This window comes from Conger conger, chromosome 14 (assembly GCF_963514075.1).
Source record: "Conger conger chromosome 14, fConCon1.1, whole genome shotgun sequence".
NCBI lineage: Eukaryota > Metazoa > Chordata > Actinopteri > Anguilliformes > Congridae > Conger > Conger conger.
Window position 1 is genome coordinate 11,888,511 of NC_083773.1, and position 18,088 is coordinate 11,906,598.

The window sequence follows — 18,088 nt, forward strand, 5'->3', positions numbered from 1 at the left end:
TGTGTGTCTGTGTGCCTGTGTGTGTGTCTGTGTGTGGATGTGTTTTAGGATTTTGATCAGAAAAATATGGGCGAAAAAGCAGGGTGAAAATGTCAATGCGTGATTTATTAGATTTCTTCCCTTCTTTTCTCTGAAAGTGTATGTTTCTAATTGGCATCTCTGAAGGGGAGAGAGACAGGGGCCATTGTAGTGGTATTTTTGGCTGGCTGACGCCCATCCCACAGTGTTCCTCTTTGCTCACTCCTTGTTTGGAAAATCCCATTATGAAGAGCAGCTCTGCCAGACTGGAGGGGTGAGTCAGGTCAACATCTGTCTGGAAGGCTGAGGCCACTCCAGAGCCCGGGCTGCTGCTTGCGTCTCCCCTCCGTACAGGAAGTGCATGAGACCCGCTGTACGCCAGGGCGCTAGCTGAGTCACGGGCTGCGCTCTAAACCGCATACTAGTGTACTACGTACAAAATTTCAGCCTGATTCTCATTGAATGTAGTACGAGTAGTATGCGAAGCAAGCCGTTTTGAACAAGGATTAGACATAGCCTTATTATTCTTGTTGTTATTATTACCATTTATATTAACAATACTATATTTGTTCAAATTATCAGTATAAAATTATGTTATAATTATTTGCAACACATGCTGAATGGCGAAGCAGTAGTGATAACGATTATACAGTTCCAGTTCTCATTACAGCAGTGGAAATAATGAGAACTCATAATTAGTAATCATTGTATTTGTTTTTGAGACGGTTTGGAAGTGAACAGGGCAACATGGCGTCTCCTCTGTAATGCGGAAGAGGCTGTGTCTTTGGCCTTTTGTTGTCCTGAGCTGACAGTGGAAAGGAGGCTGGCTGTGCCCAGACCACATTAAGACTTATCTGCCCTCCTATTACCATACCTCCTAAGTCCATGAAATGCAATGTTATAAATCTGCATTTAGTTTAATTTTCACCTCCCTTCATGATTAGGTCCAGTGTTTTAAGGGCATTTATTCTGCTTCATATAAATAATTAATCAGCCAAGTTAATTTACTTCTGCCTGACTTGGTCAGCTTCATTAACTGGCCTGGAACAGAGACGAGGCGTCACACCAGCGAGACTCCTGATGAACACAATAGATGTAAATCTCCACTCTGACTCCAGGAGCAGAGCCTCAGACTGCTCTCCCTGTCACTCATACATCCCTGGAGGAATTCTGGAGGGGCGGTCTTACACACACACACACACGCACAGACACATGCACGCACGCACGCGCACACACACACACACTCACATACACACACATACACACGCATACTCACACACACCCACACATACACACACACAGATACATGCTTACACACTCACACGCACACACACACACACACACATACACACACACACACACATACACACACACAGATACATGCTTACACACTCACACGCACACACACACACACACATACACACACACAGATACATGCTTACACACTCACACGCACACACACCACACACACACACACACACACACACACACATACAATCACACATGCACACACACAAGTGCATTTAAATGTGCACGCAAAGGCACACATGCACTCACACACATTCACAAATAAGCAGAACAATAAAAGATTTAGGGGAAATGTGAGACGCTATATATTTAGACTTTTCGGTTTCCATTTTCCACTATAGTAGCACAAACACGTGCCTTTTATAACAGCAATTGCTGTGCTGAGTACCTCAGTGTGGTTTCTGTACGGGTTTTAGGTTAATCATTGAGGCTAGATTAGTGAGTTTGATAGGGAGTCCATGCTTCTAGAGAGAAAGGTTTTGTGCTAGCTTTGAAACAAACGTTTCTGATGTAGATGCACACGTCCCACTCATTGGCCCTGTTCTTCATTATAATCCCATTCCTCCGCGGTTCTGCTGGGATCGCACTGGTAAATATATCCGTCTCAGTCCGCCGTGTGTTGTTTGTGCTGGAAAGGGTTCTGTTCTTCCCAGCGCTCTTCGGCCTGGCCCGACCGAGGCCCGGTCTCCTCAGTCGCAGTTTGGGCCCTGCAGAACACCCCACCTGCTGAGCTGCTCCTACCTGCACGATATCTGGCGATGGAATAAAAATAAAAACCGAAAACAGGTTACGAGGTGGAAAACGATACCATGGGCGTGTTTGTGCTTCACCGAAAATCGGCGGAACAAACAAACTCAAAGTGGGTGCGAACGGTTAGGAAAACCCGCAATCTCAGGCAAATTACGTGGAAGGAAATGACACGTGTTTACCGGGCCGGACTCGCTGGGTTTAAAGCGGTCGCATCAACTCGTCTCCGCCTCTCGTTTCAGGCGTTCTCGAGTCATGATGCAAGAGTCGGGGGCGGAGGCCACGAGTAACGGCTCCGTCTGTCAGAACGGAGCGAGTGCGGAGGTCAGCGCGAGGGACCCCAGGCCCAAGAGCGAGACCCCTTCTGTGGACATCACGGCGGCTGACCTCGCCCATTTCCAGCAACACCAGGTAACCCCCCGTCCTCCTCTTCCTCCTCTAAAGGCACCGCTCGGTGTCACACGGCCCTGTCCGCCGTCTTACAGGCCCCCGCCGAATGCCCCAGTAAATATTTAATTGTGCCCAGGGTTTGGCGGTCATAAACACATTAGCGCTATTTATGGACGCTGAGGGGGATTTAATGATTAAAGAGCGGGTAAGAGGCTGTCCCGTGATTACGTATTTGGTTGCGGGTGTGTTTACTGTAGCATGCATGGCGTGATTGTTAAATATTCATCCGAGTTGCTCCAGCGCATTTCAAATGTCTAGGTGATGCGCGATTCTCAGACAGTCGGGGTGGCGTGTCGTCCAATGAGACGCCCCCGCGCCTCTCCCCCGAAACACGCCTAGCACTCCGGCTAATGCCCGCTGCCTCCCGTGTCCGGGCAATGAAGCGCGGCGAATTACGGCAACCTTGTTATTAGTGAAGCCCAAAACATTTCCGCCGTCGGAGGCTGGAGGAACCACAGACAGCCTCTTTCTGTGGGTGTCAGTGCAATGCGTACCGAATGACAGCGTGTTTGAAGACACGGTCCCGAAAAGATCACGGCGTCGTGATATCTCAGCCCCTCCCGTATGACGGCGCTTGTTGCCAGGAGTGTTTCGGTCACTATTTCACACACGCTTATTTACCATCTGCAGTCTCTGCGTTCCTGCAGGCACCGGGCACCAATCCTCTCCAATGGCCCCAAATTTTGGTGAAATTGATGAAATTCAAGCGACACGTTTTGCCAGAACTGCTGCACTGTTAATGTCAGTTCAGTGAAGGTCCCATGAAATGGTGCTTATACTCATTCGAATAGCTCACGGGAGTACTGTTCTGACTGTAGAGCCCAACGTTGTCATTGTTTTCCCTTCGAGAATCAGACTAACAGATAAAACGAAATGTAACAAATACTTCTGGTATGCGCTCGCTTTGTTCCGATTCCACACTCAGTGTTTTTAAACGGTTTTTTTTTGTTTGGTCTCTAATTGCCGTATAACGACATTCGAAAGGATGTTTACATTTCATTATGCGTGCTTGTGTACAGGGTATATGTATTCAAAAAAAGAAAAAGAAAAGAAACACAACCTTGCACTGGAAAAATCATATTTCCACCGGTAACGTGATCGGCTGAACCTCCCAGCTTACAAAAAACAAGAAGAAGAAAAAAAAGCTGAAGCGTTTGGAATTTCCGCCAACAAACAGTAACAGTAGCATTAAAACAAACACGGTGTGCTTCTCCAGCTGTCGGCGGGCACTGGGGTTTGAGCCTCGGCTCCGCTCCTCTGCGCCCCCCCCCTCCCCCGGCAGGTAGCCCCGCCCGACGGGTCCGGAGAAGGGGCACGGCCACGCCCGCCCGCCCGCCCAGAGAAACCCACCCCACGCCAGCGGCCCTCGTCCGTCGGGTCCTCGGCCAAAAAGGAGCGCGTCGTCGGCGGGGAGAAACAGGCAGCCATACTGAATTCATTACTGCGGTAGTCACACAAAACCGTGGATAAAATTTCAATAACTGCGGGCCACAGTTGAGTAAACAGTTGCACTGAAACTTAATTCCTGTTGACTTTTCCTTCATTCTTTGCCAGGGGCACATTCTGATTCGCTGTGCAAAGACAACAGGGGTTAGCGCTTTGATGAATGTGAGGCAGAGGAGAGCGCTCCCTCCGACAGACGTGCCGCAGATGCACACTCGACACCGCGGGATTTCTCCCCGCCTGGAATGGAGCCGCCTGTTTAAAAAAAAAAAATAGAAAGAAAGAAAGAAAAAGAAAAGGGTGAGGGGGGGGAAAAAAAGGAATGAAAAAGAAATCGTCCTTCCGAGATGTCAGTGTCTCTTGTATATTCAGTCACTCCTCAATCAAAGAATGTGTGTTTTCTTTGTCCTGAGAGAGTGTTAATGACAAATGATTGAAAAAGGGCTTTTGTAATGAATCCCCTGTTTATGAATGTTGGTTTCCCTTGGCAATTTCAGACTTGTTTTATTATTATTTAAAATTTGCATAAAATTAATTTGTTGGGCATAACCTTGATCGAAGGAAAAAGAGGATCAAAGTGTGTGTGTGTGTGTGTGTGTGTGTGTGTGTGTGTGTGTTTATTTACACGTAAATAGGGCAGTGCTGCTTGGTCAGGATAGTAAAAATATGTTTCTGTTATATATTCTTGCCATATTCCTTGCTAGAGAGCTTAGCTGAAGAGGCGCGTTTCCTTGAAATGCTTTTGTTCTTATATTCTTAAGTGAATAATTTCCTTGAGGCTAACTCTGGATTTTCTATCATGCATCATAAACCATGTTAATTGTCCCATGGGGTTTAAGGTTTTTGCTCATTAATTTGATAACTTTTACTTTGCTCCTTATTTAGTGAAACAGCGTTAATACAGTCTCACAATGAAAGACCATCACCCATTATGGAGCACTGACAATCCCCAGTGCAACACTCAGACCCACAATATGAGTGACTGTATTAGGGGAGCAGGAATGTGTGTGCGTATGTGTGCTTGTGCTTGTGCGTGTGCGTGTGTGTGTGCATGTGCGTGCGTGTGTGTGCGTGTGCATGTGTGTGCGTGCATGCACGTGCGTGAGTGCGTGTGTGTGTTAGTGCATGCTCGTATGTGTGTATGTGTGAATGTATGTGTGTGTGTGTGTGTGTGTGTGTGTGTGTGTGTGTGTACAGGGGGTAAATCAGCTGTGTGACACCGCATCCAGTTGCACAGACTGATCTTAATATAACGGGCAGGGCTCCCTGGGAGTCTTCACTCAGCTCATTAACTTGCGTGTTCCTGCAGGATGCTGCTGCTGTTTGGTGTCCTTTGTGTCTCCGAGAGTGAAACATCCACAAAAGATTTCAAATTCATATAATGAAAAATGGCTAAATTATCACCCCGCTCCTAGTCCACACATTACTTAGTATTTGATCCGACTTAAATCACAAATATATGAAAGTCCCCAGAGTCTGTAAAAACAACAAACCTACTGGTGGCACATCATCTGTTCTTATTAGAGAAAGTAACAGTGAGAGACAGCACCCATTAATAAAGATGGGGATAAAATAATTGTAATCTGTTTGATCATCTTGATTCTGACAGGGGAATTCATCTTCCAGAGTGGTAAGATTTGGGGGAAGTAGACCATAAGCTCAATTTAAACATCTCTATTAGTAAATCAAATACTGGGTTCTAATACATTTGCTAAGTATTGCTCTGGCGCTGGTTCCTGTAGCAGTGTATTGAGCAGGTTTCTGCGCTTTGAGAATTGCGCTGGATGCACATATACCACTGCAAGAAATGTCTGTCTTAACATCTTTTTAAAGTAGGAAATATTAGCATATTTTAAGTTGCTGTTTGCTTTAGTGAAATGTTCTTACCTCATTGGCAAATCTTAAAATATCTCACCTCATTAGCAATATTTTGTCTTATTTTGCAAAAAAAAGTCATGGAAATAAGACTTTGGGCAGGTTTCTCATGCACCAGGACTAGGCTTAATTTGTTTCTTGGAAACCGGTCCTTTAAGTCTCAATAGAACTACTAAAACTACTTGTTCGGATTGACTTATATTTTTAAAGAAAGCATGGATATGAGCATATGCCAAACGGCTAATTGTAAATGTAAAAACACCCAACACCTGTTCATGTTGCAGGTTCTTTAATGATATTTGGGACTGAAGACCGGCGCATGTAACCCGTATTAATGCAGGAGGAGCCGTGATGTGCTCATTCTGTAGAAGTTTACGACTTTCTAGGCATTGGGAGAGAATTTGTCTCGGGCCAGACTCGTGCGTGGGACGCTGGTTCGTGACCCCCGCAGGCTGGGCTGTGACTCCTCCGCGAGCGTCCGCCCCTCTCCTCGGCCCCGTGCGCACGCTGCGTCGGCGTTGGCGCGTAGAAGCGCGTTTGATGTGTGCGGCGCTCGCTGGTTGGAATTCCCCCCCCCCTCATCGCTCTCACGTCTCAAACGAAAAAAGAAAAAGCGCTAGCATGGCACGGCGCCCTGTCCTCACCACAGCCCGGAGTCGAAACGAGACGGCGGCGGACAGCGGCGGGGGCCCCCGCGTTTGGTCTCCGCGTGACGGCCGGGGAGGACTTCCGACGGCGGCTCGCCCGCCCGCGCGTCGCGCTGGTGCGTCACCCAGCCGCCGCGGCGGAACCCGTTTGATGGCGGGAGCCCGTTCGCAGAGCTCGGCATCTTCTGCCAGCACAAGACGTGCCTTTAAGGAACGCGGCGTCTCCGTCTCCGCTCGCTGGCTCCGCGCTTTGAACGAGAAGCTGCGGTCGGGAGCGGGTAGTTTTAATGAGGAACCGAAGATAGCGGCTGTGATAAGGAGAGAGAAAAAAGAAAGGTGCATTTCTGCAATAGCTGGAGTTCTGTGGTTTCTCGTCTGTTGTGTTTTCTTACTGATTTTGTAAGAGGCCAACAAATCAGTGGCAAGATAAAATGTTAATAATTCTCTTAGCTATTTATTATGGCATTCATAAAGAACTTTTATTTCTGAGAATGGCTCAAACACACTTTATTCACTTTAGGTACTGTATAATTTTTAAAGATTTATGGACTATTAAGTCAGTGTCTTTTTAATCTCTTGCAAGTTTAAGCAAGCGATCATTGGCTCGCTGTTAAGAACCAATTCCTTTGCAAGGAATTGAGCTCCGATTACATTATTGCCCAGTATTAAATATTAACGCTCTTCAATAAGTGTTCTTTTAATCAAATTTAAATGCTCCTTTAAAAAGGCGTTATTTTTTTCATGAAGACATGCCAAAAACATTGCAAATGCAACAAGACAACAACAGCAGTCGTGCGTAATTGGTTTTATTTGACGTATGACAGTGAGCTCTTGGGATAAACGTTGTTCCCAGCTTCTTTGTCAGAGCAAGGTTTTAACACTTTGTTACAAATCACGAGATAAGACAAACCAATTATGAGGCTGTTCTTTCTCCTCTAGAATGGAGAGCGCCATCGGGATTGTTAGACGTCAGCAAATGAGAAAGCTGACTGATTCTGCCGCAGAAATGTGCGGACAAAAATACCATTCATTCGCTTTGTCCTTACCCCGAGTAACTTAGAGTGTGCATTGTACATGTAGTATAATCGATTTATGCAGCATAATATTTATTAGCCTATATTAATTGCAATTAAACAAAGTGGCTTGCTCAAGGGTAAATTGACAATGCCCTACTTATCACCTTCTGGGTAGTGTAGTCTTTTGTAGACAACAACAGCACTACACACCCTGGTGTCTCACAGAGCACGCACTACAGAGAGCAGCAGAACGCTCTGTCACCATCGTGCGCTCCTGTCATTAGTTAACCAGGATCATCGGAGCACTAATGTGCTGTTAACAGGCTCTTTGCAGTGTGGCGATGGGCAGCCCTGCACATTAACAGCAGTGCCTGAGCCTCACCTCCCCTCAGTGCCCCTGCCTGTTCCCTGCACCCAGCACACGGGTCAGAGGTCACAAAATACAAAATGTCCCCTCATAAAATGGGACTCGCTGCATTGATCAGCAACTGCACTGGGAGAGTCGGTGCTGACGTTTTCTTATGAAGATGTAACTGGCGTAAAAAGACTCATCTCAATTATTTAGTGGTAGGTTTTTATTTATTTATTTATGGATGTGTGAATGGGTTTTATTTATTTATACATTTATTTTAATTTTTTAATTAATAAAATGTATCCTTACCAGATGCCTTCATGCTGGGTGACACAACTAATGTGTTCTTATTTGTTATTAATGTATGCATCATTTACAGTACGCGTACTTACGAATGTAAAGTTCAGGTAAAGTGCCTTTCTCATGGGTATTAATGCAATTCTCCAACGAGGAATCGAGCCTGATATTGTGAAGTTGCCAGCTCAGCTCCTGACTAGCACCCCAAACATGTCTGCACTCCTGTACAGAACGCACTAATACAGAAGCTTCCTCTGAGGAGGTCCGTGTGCAGAAGCAGTGGAGCATCGCCTCTCGATGGGCTTCCTTCCTGTGACTACACGGTGATACACATGACCTCCCCCCTGACGCGTTTAAAGGGGACATCGCCCAGTGTCGTCTGGTTCCCCAGCCCCGTGCCGTTTCTCTGGGGGAGATTGCCTCTCCTCCATCTCCGGCATGTGCAGGTATCTGCTTGTAAGGCGCTAATATTGTCAGATGGGAGCGAAGACGGCTGGAGCCTAGCTTATTGAAAATGTGGGGGAAAGATAAGATCAGTGTTATGACGCCGCATATTGCCCTAAATTGCTTTATTGGTAAAATGATAGTGCTCTTCCAATTTAAATAATTTTATGGAATCCCTCACAGAACAGATTAATTATGTTATCACACAACTTGCAACATCTGTCTTTATACTAGAACAGATGACAGTTTTATTACAGGGCGAATATCTGTGGTGGTTCTGGCAATTGATGTGTGGTCTGATTAATAATCATGCAGATGGATATGAAAATTGAACAGTGATGTGCTTGTATGTAAAAAGGGAAAGAAATAATTAAAAAACCACCTCCTGCCAATTTCCACAGTGCTACACAAAACTATCCTGGATTAGTTTTTTTTTTTTGTCTCTTCAGGTGAAGTCTCCATATTGCTTTAGGCTCGTGTGGCATGTTGTTGTCACTCTTCATTTAAACAAGAAGTAATTACTTCTGTCATTTTTTTCTGTTGTTGTTGTTAATTATGCCGTTGTGGCATTCCTACATTGTAGTTTGCATTTGAAGGCACTTTACTGACCCGGTACACATCAGTCTGTGATAGCGTAGCAGATATGAGAAAAGGCTCTGCTTTTTGAGTCTACCGTTCGGTATACTCCCTCACCAGGTTGTGTGGCACGCGGAAGAGAGCCCCTGGTTATTTGGGAGTGCCCACAGAGTTTAAAATAGCCCTCCGCTCGGCAGGGTAGTTTCCTGTTCAGCGGCCCCTCCTTCCCCCTGCTCGTGTGGGTAAAGGATCGGAGGAGTAGTTTGACAATGAGGTAAGCAGAGCTTCTCCCCACTCTCCTCCATGTGTGTGCAGGACCCAAGGGCTCGCTGGGAGATAAGACATTCAGCGCTGTATCTTAACACCGCCGCACGAACAGCATGCGCTAATGGGTTTGCGGGTCAAAATGGTCGCCTCCCAAGAATGGGTCTGGGGGAAACCTATGGAGGCTCATATTGTTTGCATCCCATTACATTACATTAATGGCATTTGGCAGACGCTCTTATTCAGAGCGACATACAGTTGATTTGACTAAGCAGGAGACAATCTTCCCCTGGAGCAATGCAGGCTTAAGGGCCTTGCTCAAGGGCCCAACGGCTGTGCAGATCTTATTGTGGCTACACCGGGGATCAAACCACCGACCTTGCGGGTCCCAGTCATTTACCTTAACCACTACGCTACAGGCCGCCCCTGCACAGGCCCATCCCGTATGCGCCGGGATGATGTCAGAGAGCGTTTGGGATACAGGGCTCTGGGAACACTGTACAGAGAGCATTTGGGATAGAGGAACACTGTACAGGGAGCGTTTGGGATAGAGGAACACTGTAGAGAGAGCATTTGGGATAGAGGAACACTGTACAGAGAGCATTTGGGATAGAGGAACACTGTACAGAGAGCATTTTGGACATAGGGCTAGGGGAACACTGTACAGAGAGCATTTGGGATATGGGGCTAGGGGAATACTGTACAGAGAGCATTTTGGACATAGGGCTAGGGGAACACTGTACAGACAGTATTTGGGATATGGGGCTAGGGGAATACTGTACAGAGAGCGTTTGGGATATGGGGCTAGGGGAACACTGTGCAGAGCGTTTGGGATATGGGGCTAGGGGAACACTGTAGAGAGAGCTTTTGGGATATGGTGCTAGGGGAACACTGCAGCCCCTATATGTAAATGACTGGCTGAGATGCTGGTATCATCAGGCACAGTGAAGTGTCTTGGTATTGTTTCTGGCCCTGTTGGCCTTTGATGGGCATCTCCGAGCGTGGGGGCTTTACGAGGGGAACTCTGAACTCTGAGCAGGTGTGCGCAGCAGCTGGCACTGAGAGGCAGGCTAGGGAACGCGTCTGTGTTGTTTCAGTTTTATATGGCTTTCAGAGAGGCCGCGCAGTCAGGCCTATTCTGCCTAATGCATCCCTGATGTTTTACTTAAAGGGGTACCTACACACACACACACACACACACACACACGCATACATGCGCACACACACACACACACACGCACACACACACACGCATACACGCACACACACACACGCATACACACACACACACACACACACACACGCATACATGCGCACACACACACACACACACACACACACACACATGCATACATGCGCACACACACACACACACACACACACACACACACACATGCACATAAATGGACTCATCCACACACAAGTACGCACATACACACACACACACATACACACACACACACACACACACACACGCACACGCACATATACCCTCAAGCACACACAACAATACACATATGCAAATTCACAGACATGCACTCATACCCACAGACACACCCACCCACCCACTCACACACACACACACACACACACAGACTGCTAGTTGTAAGGTTGTAAATAAGTAACCATTCACATGTTGACATGATCAGGGTTGTAAATATGTTTGAACTCCCATACTATCCATTGTCCAAATGTAGTTTAAATGAAGTTCCTTATTCTTGCTTGTGGAGGGGAATGTTTGTACTGTGGATAGTTAAGTAATAATGCTGCTTTAAGAGACACTGCTCTTTTAAGATTGGCCAATTTGACCTAATTTATTAAGGATAAAGTTAAAGATGCACAGTTCCTCTTGGGAAAATGCGGAGGCACAGTGCTTATACATTTTTAATGAGAGCTCTACTTTAAAAACTTTATAGAATTAATATGTATCAGGAAAGTATTTTCTACACAGAAAACTTCTGGGTAATTAATATTCATAGGCTGTGCTTGTTAACACCCCCAATGCAAGTGCAATGCAGATCCAATTAACATAGAATTGGCCCCAAGGAATTTGGCAGATAAGGGTTAAACGAGCTATTGAAATTGAAACTGGGACTTTCTCCCATTAAAACACTTATTTGTTTCAATAAAGCCCTAATCCTTGTAGCTGCATGTGTCTCAGATTAAGGCATCCAGCAGGGTCTCCAGAGGCTGGGGGTTCGAAGGTAACGATGCAGCGATAGCAGCCAAGAAGAATGGAGCGGTTAGCGACTGCGCTAATGCAAAAGTAGTGTAGTGAAACGGCCTTTTATTTCTTATTTATAATCTCCGCGTAGACACGGCGCTCACTCGGGCTTCACAGCCCGCGCCGGCCCCGGATGACAGAGCGGGGGAGCGGCGGACCCGTAGGTAGCGCCGGCGCCGTACGGCGGAGCGGCTGTTTACCGCGCGCGTTTGTTAGCGCTCCGTCGTCTGACACAGGTCCCCCGGGAGGGTGCGCGGAGGGCTCCTCTCCGCGCCGCGCGTTCAGGCTTTAAAGCGGCACTAAACGAGCCAGCCGCGCGGCCACATCACGCACTGACGGGGGCCGCTGGATAGGAGCCGTGGATTCCTCTCTTCTCCCCCCTGACCTGTAATTGTTTCACACAGGAAAGATGACAGAGGAGATGTGACGTTTGAACATCACGGCCACGAGGCTGCTAACTGTTTCCAGTGCTGTTGAGTGTCCCCATGACACTGCTGGTGCTGTCAGTGTATGCAGGTTCATAAACCTCTTCTGCCACTGGAACTGCAGTCACTGTTTTATAAAATGGCCCTCCCCGTTGGAAATTGAAGTAGTAGCATTTTTTAATACTTTACCTTCAAATCCTCAGTCATCGGGTCACTTCGTCTGACTTGCTATACGCTAAATTTTAAGATGTTATCAATACGTTTTTATATTACACCTGTAAACACTGTTTTTATATCATATGTAATACATTTAAGACTCTATTTTTCTATTTTGCCAAGTTCCATGCCTGCTGCCATCGATTGGCACTGAATTATCTCCATAAAGATTTCAGGCTTTTTAAAATGATTGCAAATTTGTTTGGTATGTATGTTGATGGTGTGAAACGTTTTTCTTTTTTTGGTGTTAAAAAGTGTGCTGTATTGCTGTTTTTGTCTAACTGCCCCAATGTAGAGACGGAGGGATGAAAACATGCAAATGTTTTGAGGCAAATCTTAATTTGACTAACTGTGTGTTTTTGTGTGTGCATGTGTGTGTGTATGTGGGTGGGTGTACATGTGTGTGTGTGTGCATGTGTGTCTGTGTGTGTGTGTAGGTCGTGGGTGTGCATGCGTGTGTGTGTGTGTGTGTGTGTGTGTGGATGTGTGTGTCTGCATGTGGGTGTGCATGTCTGTGTCTGTGTGTGTGTAGGTCGGTGTGAGTGTCTGTGTGTGTGGGTGGCTGTGTGTGTGCATGCGTGTGTGTGTGTGTGTGTGTGTGTAGGTGGGTGTACATATGTGGCATGTACGTGTGTGTACATATATATATATTTTTTGTACGCGTTTGTAATTCTTCAACTTCAGCTGGTTGCCACCTTGTTTTGCGCAGACCACGGCGGGTCATTTTAAGTGTCGTTTCCATTCGATGAATGGCATCGATGATTGATAATGACTTCATTATTTCCCTGCGTGATATGTGGCCTCCATTTCAGAGAGGGATGGCAAAAAGAGCGGTCGGAACACCTGAGTGGTTGTATACCATTCTGCGAGTGATAGGCCTTGCTTATGATGTGATGTGTTTCATCATAAATAAACCTGATGGCGTCTCAGCTCCGCGTGAGTGACAGGGCCCATAAATACGGACCGGGAGCGTCGGTGAGGGACCCGCGCGTGGGGCGTGCGGCGTGCGGCCTGTGTTTTCTTTCCCCCTCTCAAAATATATATTATTTAAATGGACAAGAAAGGAATGTGTTTCACACTGTTTAAAAAGGTAAGGAAGCGCCTCTCGCTTGCCCTCCATCAGTTGGAAGGCGTTCGGCGTCCTCGCTGTGCGACTCGCCGCGTGTTGTTATTTGGCTGTTTACAGTCACTGACATGATGTAATGGGATGGCTGTGAAAGCACTAGACAGCAAATGGCACAGAAAATAAGACAGACCTTTATGCCTCCCCCCCCACCCCCCGCTCCCAAACTGGGAATACGTTCCGCGCTTTACCAAAGGAACATGAGCCTTGAATATAAGTAACTGGTTTTTGCATTAGGTGCTCCCCGGAGGTAGGGGGGAAAATATCATGTCCCCGCACGAAATGCGAATGTGAAATCTAGCAGAAAGAAATATTTATGGCCATTTTCTGCTTGATTAGAGTTGGATGACACGCGTTAGGAGACAGAGACCGGACAAAGAGCGCGACGCTCCTGGGCAAAAACGTTAAAAGAGTTGTTTAGACGACGGCCGGGGGAGGGCGGAGCGGGAGGAGCGCGGGAGGGGAGGTCAGGGAGGGAGCGCGGTGTCGGAGGTGTGTAACGGCACCATCCCCGCGGTGTAACACCGTTCCAGCCCGACCGGGCAGCGCCTCCGACACCCTGCCAGGTAATCTGGGCCCTCAGCACTTCCCTCCACAGAGCAGCACAGAGGTTGTTCAACATTTGCATTAGCATAAGTACCTGTGTAAAACGTGACATTTGATTTTTTATTCTTTTTTTTTTTTTAACTGGGTAATTACAGCACACTGCAGTTTAGTCTTTCTTTGTGTGTGTGGGTTTGTAGGGAAGCAGCGCTTGTGAATTGGAACCGGCTGAATGAAGAGTAGGGTCAGAGAGTGTGCATTAGTCACTGGAGGGAAATGTGTGTGCCGCAGCTAGGGAGATGGACATTTACATATAGACAGGTGTGCATGTGTGTGCATGTGCATGTGAGTGTGTGCCGTGCAAATGCGTCCATCCTCCCCAAATACGCACACGCACATGCACACGCGCACACACACACACACACACACACACACACACAACCACACACACATACTATACACACACACACGCACGCACGTGCACACACACACATTCTCTCTCTCACACACACACACACACACACACACACACACACACACCCTTTTTTTAATATGTGAGAGCTGTTCTTATTACACGCACTCAGAGATCATTGCAGCCTGTCTTCATCACAGGTGTGCTTTGTGAATACCATATTTGCAATTATGTATACACATCATTTTTATTTTAAGACTCCTAGACAAATCATTGCAGCAGGCCGTCGTAAATCACGCCACACGTAAATATTTTTCTGATCTCACTTTTTCCTTGGTGCGTGTGTCTGTCTATCCTTCAGTGCAGAGTTATACACTATCAAATTACCTTAGTCCAGCACAGGCATCAGGCCAAGGAACAAGCTACAGCTTTTACACTACCACAGACTGGGCAATTTCCTATTTTCTACAGAAGTGCAAAATTGAGAGTATGATTAATTTTTCAATTTCTCTCTGCGGATATCTAATAATTGTGCCCATAGATAGCCAAGGGCCCTTATTAAACATTAAAATGCAAAAAGAAAGTTAGAATCAGAAAGATGGTATTTTGGATTGAATTATGTAAAATATCTGTAGGGCAACAGAAAAAGAAGCAAACTATTCAAGGTTTATTCTTCAAATGTTTTTTACCCCACCAAGGGTGCGCTTAATTAAGCAGGTCTTATCTCCATAGTTGACAATGTATTTATTTTTCACCGTCACTAAAATGCAGATCCCGTTTTCAAACCTGTGAAATTTGTAGATGTTTAAAACCGATTGTGCAAACTGTATTATTTTGCTAATTGGTATGGAATCTTGGCAGACGGAAATCATTTAATTGTGTGTTTCTAGTGTTGGGAATTAACTTGTCTATGTGTCTGCTTGTGTATTCATACATAGAGTTTATGCATGTATGTATGTCTGACGATGTGTATCTGTATTAAAAAAACGTTTGTGTGCATCTACACACGCATTGTATTGAGCTGTGTGTGTGTGTGTGTGTGTGTGTGTGTGTGTGTGTGTGTATAACCCGCTTTATGAGGACGCTGTAGTGGGGACAGGCAGGCTGGTCCGCTCTGTGACAGAGACGGCCCCGCGCGCCTCTAAGAAACGGATTGGGTGAGGAGGTTCCTCCCGGAGCGATCCCCCTCTGCTCTGTTTTTATCTCTTCGCTCTCTCCCACATAATATCATCTTCATCTGAGATTGGCACGGCGCAGGGGAACCGCGTTTGTTGATCAAATTTGGCGGGATAACGCGGCGATCTCCCGGCCCCCAGAGTGAGGAGATGTGCCCGGAATGCTAGTGCCTGGGCCGCGCGCGGTGATTGATTGATTCTGCCTGTCACAGGACAAGATAACTGCATCAGTAAATACTCTGTACTCGTCAGCCCGTCGCCGCGCCATCGGAGGCCGGGGCACGGCGGGGCTGCGCCGCCCCGCTGCATGCTGGGAATTATCAGAGAGGGGGCACCGCCGTGTCTGGGGGGGCTTTGTTTTGCCGCTGTCGTGTCAGCTCCTGCCGGGGTCGGGACACGAGCTTGCGACGGCTGCGCTCACGCTTTTTAGCTTTCTATCTTTCCCGTCAGGTCCGCTTAATACTCATATACTAATATCATTTCATATTATTGATCATTTCTTAGTTTGCTGACGCTTTTATCCAAAGTGACTTACAATTGATTAGACTAAGCAGGGACAATCCCCCCTGGAGCAATGGCCTGGCTCAACGGCCCAACAGCTGTGCGAATCTTATTATCTTATCTTATTGCGGATCTTATTGTGGCTACACAGGGGCTTGAACCACCAACCTTCTGGGTACTTGTCATGTACCTAAAGCACTTTTTGGACCTTATGTCCCTTATTGGGCAGCCTAGAGCCTCGTGGTTAAGGAGCTTGACTGGGACCTGGACAGTTGGTGATTCAAGCCCCAGTGTAGCCACAATAAGATCTGTGCAGCTGTTGGGCCCATAACCCCCACCCCCTGCTTAGTCTAATGAACTGTTTCGCTTTGGATAAAAGCGTCTGCTAACTAACTATAATGTAATGTAATGTACTGTACTACAAACCCCATAACCCCACAGTTACCTGCCGTTTGGCCACACCTGTGCTTCAGCGTGTGTTCTGACAGGCCGGGGAGCTGAATCTGAATGCCGATTAGGGCAGTTAGGCTGGTGGACTGAGGGATTAGCTCATCCTCTCTTCCTCTTGGTTGGGGGCCAGAGTTGCACAAGGCCAAAGGAAGCCATAAATGACTTCTTTATCTCCTTGCAGAACTCGCTGTAGATACCAACCCCCCGTGCTTATTTAGGGTTGATCTGGGGGAGAGAGAAAGGAGAGAGACAGGGATCCCATCTCACAGGAAACGGGGGAGAGGAAACGGGGAGAGCTTTTAATCATGAGAGCGGCGGTGTTTTTAATGTAGAAGTGTCAGGCTCGCGGGGGTCCGGACCAGCCGGCGGTCTGCGGAGGGCTGTGTTAAATTGAAAAAGGTGCCAGTGGGAATTGGGCAGGGAACCTGGTCTCCGACAGGCAGGAGGGGAGATTATCCCGCTCCCCTCTCTCCTCTCTTCTTCTCTCCTCCCCTCTTTCCCCGCGCCGATCAATCTCCGGGTCGTTCCCCCGCCTCTCCCCTCCGCGGCGCGTGTTTCCCGCTCGCGGCCGTGTAGAGATGGCGCCGCGACCCACCGAGGCAGAAACCCATCTAATAACCCACCCCGCGCCACTGAACCCGTGATGTCATCGAAACGCAGCCCTAATGCAGTCACGCCGCACTTCTCAGATGGGAGAAAGGCGAGGTGTGCGTTGGACTGTTTTCTAAACTTATTTCTCTATAACAACGGCGTTGTGCTCCTCTGTCTGAGCCTCCTGGCCATGGTGTTAGCATGGGATCAGACCGGGCTGGCGGGCCTGAACGCGTACTGGCCCTTTAAGAGAAACAGGAACTGGCTCCAGCCAGGTGTTGGGTGGGTAGCCCAACTTGAGCCACACTGCTGACTCCCTCAAGACACAAACTTTTTTTTGGCTTGCTTCATGGGGGTTTAGGCCAGGTTATGCCACGAAGCGTATTGCAATAAAGCCTTTGTAAAATGCGCTGTATAAATAATTTTGATTTGATTTGATTTGATTTTGGCTTCACTGGGAAGAAGAAGCGTGGTTGGGTTTATACACAGCAGCCTGTTTTGTTGTCTGTTTTAACCACCTGAGCCACAGCCAGAACCAGGGCTTTGCTCCATATTTCAAACAGATGTTGCAGAGGAAAGAGGGAAGGAAAGCCCTTAAAAAAAGGGCTCAAATCGAAATAATTATCTTTACGGCCGTATGTTTATAACGTGTTTATGTGATATTTCTCATTCCGACTTACTCAACTAGCTTTATGTGTCAAATGCGGTGCAACCGCAACATCTATTAATATGTAAACAGCGAAGAAGCCAGTTTTAGTACTTAGCATTTTCTGAGGTATTTAGAAACACTCTCCAACATTACAAATAGATAGCGAGTGTTTATTTTAATTTAGAAAGACCGGGAAGGGGAGAGTGACTTTTGCCTTCAAACGTGTGAAACGGCACCATGCGAACAGTTGCCTGTGCTTTGGTTTTCTGTAGTCTTGAGCCGGAGTTTCCATAGTCTTGGGCTGGACCTGGCATTTTGAACCCCGCTTTGGTTTGTGTTGGA

At 47.0% G+C, this 18,088-nt stretch overlaps 1 protein-coding gene across 4 annotated transcripts in view; it reads left to right on the forward strand.

The window, feature by feature from the left end:
• Window positions 1–18,088, forward strand: part of foxp1b (forkhead box P1b) — a 183,084-nt gene that overhangs the window by 88,120 nt on the left and 76,876 nt on the right. For all 4 annotated transcript variants that reach the window (XM_061218901.1, XM_061218902.1, XM_061218899.1 and 1 more), the window contains exon 5: window positions 2,316–2,484. In XM_061218901.1, the coding sequence (XP_061074885.1) occupies window positions 2,329–2,484 (156 nt within the window). In that variant the 5' untranslated portion in view covers window positions 2,316–2,328. The remainder of the gene's footprint in view (window positions 1–2,315; window positions 2,485–18,088) is intronic.